At 38.6% G+C, this 4,293-nt stretch overlaps 1 protein-coding gene across 1 annotated transcript; it reads left to right on the top strand.

The window, feature by feature from the left end:
• Positions 1-402: 402 nt before the first annotated feature.
• On the top strand, positions 403-1,347 carry LOC101587848 (olfactory receptor 8G1-like). Its single transcript, XM_004636506.3, has one exon. The coding sequence runs from the start codon at positions 412-414 to the stop codon at positions 1,345-1,347; it is 936 nt and encodes a 311-aa protein (XP_004636563.1). The 5' UTR covers positions 403-411.
• Positions 1,348-4,293: the final 2,946 nt, after the last annotated feature.

Below are 4,293 nucleotides of genomic sequence, written 5' to 3'. Positions count from 1 at the left end.
AATAGAAGTGTTATGGAACATACCTGTAATCCCAGCTACTTAAAAAGCTAAAACAGGAGTATTACAAGTTGTAGCCCAGCCTGGCAACTTAGGAAAAAGAGAAAGGAGAGAGAGAGAGAGAGAGAGAGAGAGAGAGAGAGAGAGAGAGAGAGAAGGAAGGGTTGGTTATAGTACCATGAAAAGACCCTAACTTGAATTTTAGTGCTGAAAATATTTTTTCAATGGAAAAAAAACTTTATTAATATTAAACTGGGACAAATTTGTTCATGCAAATCAGCACAGTTAAATAATCAGATAGAAACAAATAAAACACTTAACTAGAAATATGGAGAACGGGTGGAAAAGAATAATGTAGTAACTCCAACAATCAATCTTTCTCCCCTCTCTCCCCTCCAGAAACTGCACAGAGGCATGGCAGAAGAAAACCATTCCACAGTCACTGAGTTCATCCTCGCTGGCTTAACTGAGAAACCAGAGCTCCAGCTGCCATTCTTCCTCATCTTTCTGGGAGTCTACATCTTCACAGTGGTGGGGAACCTTGGCATGATTACCTTGATTGGGCTCAGTTCTCATCTGCACACCCCCATGTACTATCTCCTCAGCAGTTTGTCCTTCATTGACCTCTGCCACTCCACTGTCATCACACCCAAAATGCTGGTCAACTTTGTGACAGAAAAGAATGTCATCTCCTATCCTGAATGCATGACTCAACTCTACTTCTTCCTCGTTTTTGCTATCTCAGAGTGTTACATGTTGGCTGCCATGGCATATGATCGCTATGTTGCCATCTGTAGCCCCCTGCTTTACAATGTCATCATGTCTCATCAGGCATGTTTTTCCCTGATTTTAGGGGTGTATATAATGGGTGTGGTTTGTGCATTGGCTCATACAGGCTGTATTCTTAGGGCTCAGTTTTGCAAGTTGAATGTGATTAACCACTATTTTTGTGATCTTCCTCCCCTCCTAAGACTCTCTTGTTCTAGTACTTACATCAATGAACTGTTGATTCTGTGCTTCGGTACGTTTAACATCTTTGCCCCAAGCCTCACCATCCTTACCTCCTACATCTTCATCATAGCCAGTATCCTCCGCATCCGCTCTACTGCGGGCAGGTTCAAAGCCTTCAGCACCTGCAGCTCCCACATCTCAGCAGTTGCTATCTTCTTTGGTTCTGCTGCATTCATGTACCTGCAGCCCTCATCAGACAGCTTCATGGATCAAGGGAAAGTGTCCTCTGTGTTTTACACCATCATTGTCCCAATGTTGAACCCTCTGATCTACAGCCTGAGGAATAAGGATGTCAATATTGCTCTGAAGAAAATCTTAGAGAGAGAAATATTCACATAAGCAGAACTAAAGTGAGGATGTTTTATTAGATCAGAATCAGTTACTATTAGGGGGTGTGAATTAATGTTGTTCATTTTAGTCTATTCGTTAGTATGTTCACTCAGTTGCTCTATTGTTGAGGTATTTCAAATTACTCTGGTCCTTTTATACCACTTTTACATATAGAATTTTATTTCACATGTATCATAAAGACAAAAATCAAAGGAAAGTATAGTATGAATCTACATATCCATTAATGCCAACCTTATCTTCCTTTTCATCTTCCATACAATTGACAAAACCTCAGGACACAACTATATTGAAAATGATATTTTCCAAAGTGATTACCAAACTCTTTTCATCTGAATATACAAAACACTTTAAAACATAATAATATCATGGCTATAATTTCTATTTAGGGGACTAAGCTAGCCTGAAAAGTCCCTTTCCTGTCCTACTCTTTCATATAACTTGTATCTTTTTTTGTCTTTTAATTCACAAACCCAACCATTACTTTAAAATATAAGTTAAAGATACATGTAAGTGTTGAGTTTTTGTGCAGTTCAATATTTAGACCATTTTTCCATTTGTTCTAGTTTTTACTTTCTTTTTTTTCAAACCACACCCAATTCATATCTGCATGTAGGTTCCCTGGCTACCTGCAGCTCACTGCCACACTTCCAGAACACAGAATACTTCCTACCTACTATTGCACCCTTGATAACTTTCTTATTTTAGTATTAAATATTTCAAGGAAAGTCATATGCATTCCATACAGTCTGCACACCTCTTCTGGGCCCCAATAACATTTCCTGGGAGCTATCTATATTTCAAAAATTGAATTTAGTTTAATTTAAATTTTATAGTTAAGGGCTGGCCAGATAGCTCAGCAGATTAAAACACCTGCTTAGGCAGATGCAGGGACCAAGGTTCAATCCCCAGCCTGCTGTGCCAGCCCCACCCCTGGGATGCACTGAGAGGCCATGGAGACTGGGCGTAGTGGTATGTGCCTGTAATTCCAGTGCTTCAGAGGCTGGACCTAGGAGAATCACATGTCCTATCTGTGTAGTGTGACCCTGTACTACATATATACATATGTACATACATACATACATACATACATACATAAATTTTATGTTTCAAACCCCTTAAGTACAACTTCAGTAAATTCTTTAGGGATGTGTAAAATAATAACATCCTAGGGCTGGGAGATAGCTTGGCAATCTAAACACCTCCTAAACACAAGGATCTGGGTTTGATCCCCCATACCATGTGCCTTGCCTACCCCAGAACCACTGAAACCAGGCATAGTGGCACATGCTGTAATCCCAGCTCAGGGGAGGCTGAGACAGGAGGATCACTAGGAGTTCAAACTGCAAAGGGAAACCTTCTACCGAATAAATAAATGACTAAACAAATAAATAAATATTTTTAAATTAAAAAATAACGTTTTGTTTTACTGTATACAAAACTTTAGAAATTTCAGTCCTGAGCACCTTCTATGGAAAATATCAGCACAAGTGTGATAATAGTGAACACACAGTTTCTCAACTAATCATGCCCAGAGAAAGAATTTTTTCCTGATTTTCAGCCATGTGGTTTATACAGGTTAAAAATAGCAAGTGTATTTTACACATGAGGAGCCAACATAGCAAATTTGGAGGCAGAGTGATAACTGGTATCTGAATAACCCAATGTAAACTATGAGGATTCTTCATACCCAGAATAGAATAAAAAATGTCTGTACTTCTGCTAACAAATTTCTCCTATGTAGAGTTTCAGTGAAACAAAGATAATTTCAAAAAGAGAGAAAATGTACACTGTATTATTAGATACAATAACTTGTTGCTATTTATAAAATAAATATGGCTAGGACTAGATTGCTTTTATTCTATTTTGAGAAATGAAGTTTACCTTATCTGTTATGGGTTTATTCTCGGGCTACTGGTCATCCAAGGTGCAGTTTCTCCAGACTTGTAGCTGTAGAAAATGCAGGTGAACCTACCATAGTTTTAGTTGTCTGTCCTCTAGAGACTCTAAAAAATTGTCATATAGCCCAGTTAATCATACCAAGGGGGTTGCACTTCTTTGCTTAAGAAAATACTGTCATGAGTCCTCCAAATTTGAACCTAGGATGATACTATTATTAATCTAATGCTTTTCTACTTGAAGTTGGATAAATTATTTCTCTAATCTATTGGCTTATTTACTGTGACCAGTGTACTGTGCAACTGAGAAATCAATAGGCTAGACTCCCTCTTAGAAAAATATGCCTCTCTAGGATATAGAAACTTAAAGTCATTTCCTCAGAAAATTCATCTTTGAAAAACACCCTAGATTACTTTTTCACATTAAAACTGCCCCTTCTGTTAGGAAAAAATTTGCTTAATTTATTAGTAGCTTAAGCTACTTACTGTTGTGTTTCTTAGCTTATGCTATTACTTGAGATTTATTGTTTTCTTTCCTTTCCTCAATGGATGGTAGAGAACACATAGTTATATTCATAATCATACCAAATCCTTTGGTTCTCTTCCATTTAGTGGTCATGGGGTATGCTTTCAGTTCTGTGCAAGCTTGCTATGAGTATATTTAATTTTAATCTGCAAGATGCCCTTTGCATTTTTACTCTGGAAATTAAATCAATATGTCAAAGAGGCATCTGCACACCTATGTTTACTGTACACTATTTATGAGTCATGAAATAGAAAGAAACTATATTCCATTGTCTGATAAATGGATCAAGGACACATGGAGAAATGTTATATATAACAATGTAACACTATTCATTCTTTAAGAAGAAACATTGGCAGTCCTAGCCCAGGTCCGGTGAGTGTGTGGAGAGCTTCCTGCTACCCTGCGCCAGCGGGACCAGTCCCAGCACAGGTGTAGCGTGGGCCGGATCCTCCCCCGCCCCCTCGGGACGCCCCCCACCCCTCCTGCCGAGTAGGAATTTCTGCCGACTTCCGG

The sequence above is a fragment of the Octodon degus genome, unplaced genomic scaffold (assembly GCF_000260255.1).
Source record: "Octodon degus isolate 3935 unplaced genomic scaffold, OctDeg1.0 scaffold00080, whole genome shotgun sequence".
In the NCBI taxonomy this organism is placed as follows: Eukaryota; Metazoa; Chordata; class Mammalia; order Rodentia; family Octodontidae; genus Octodon; species Octodon degus.
The sequence above is the reverse complement of the archived record's forward strand: the minus strand, read 5'-3'. Positions and strand labels throughout refer to the sequence as shown.

Coding starts and splice junctions, on each gene's coding strand:
- LOC101587848 (XM_004636506.3), top strand. CDS start 412: ATGGCAGAAGAAAACCATTCCACAGTCACTGAGTTCATCCTCGCTGGC.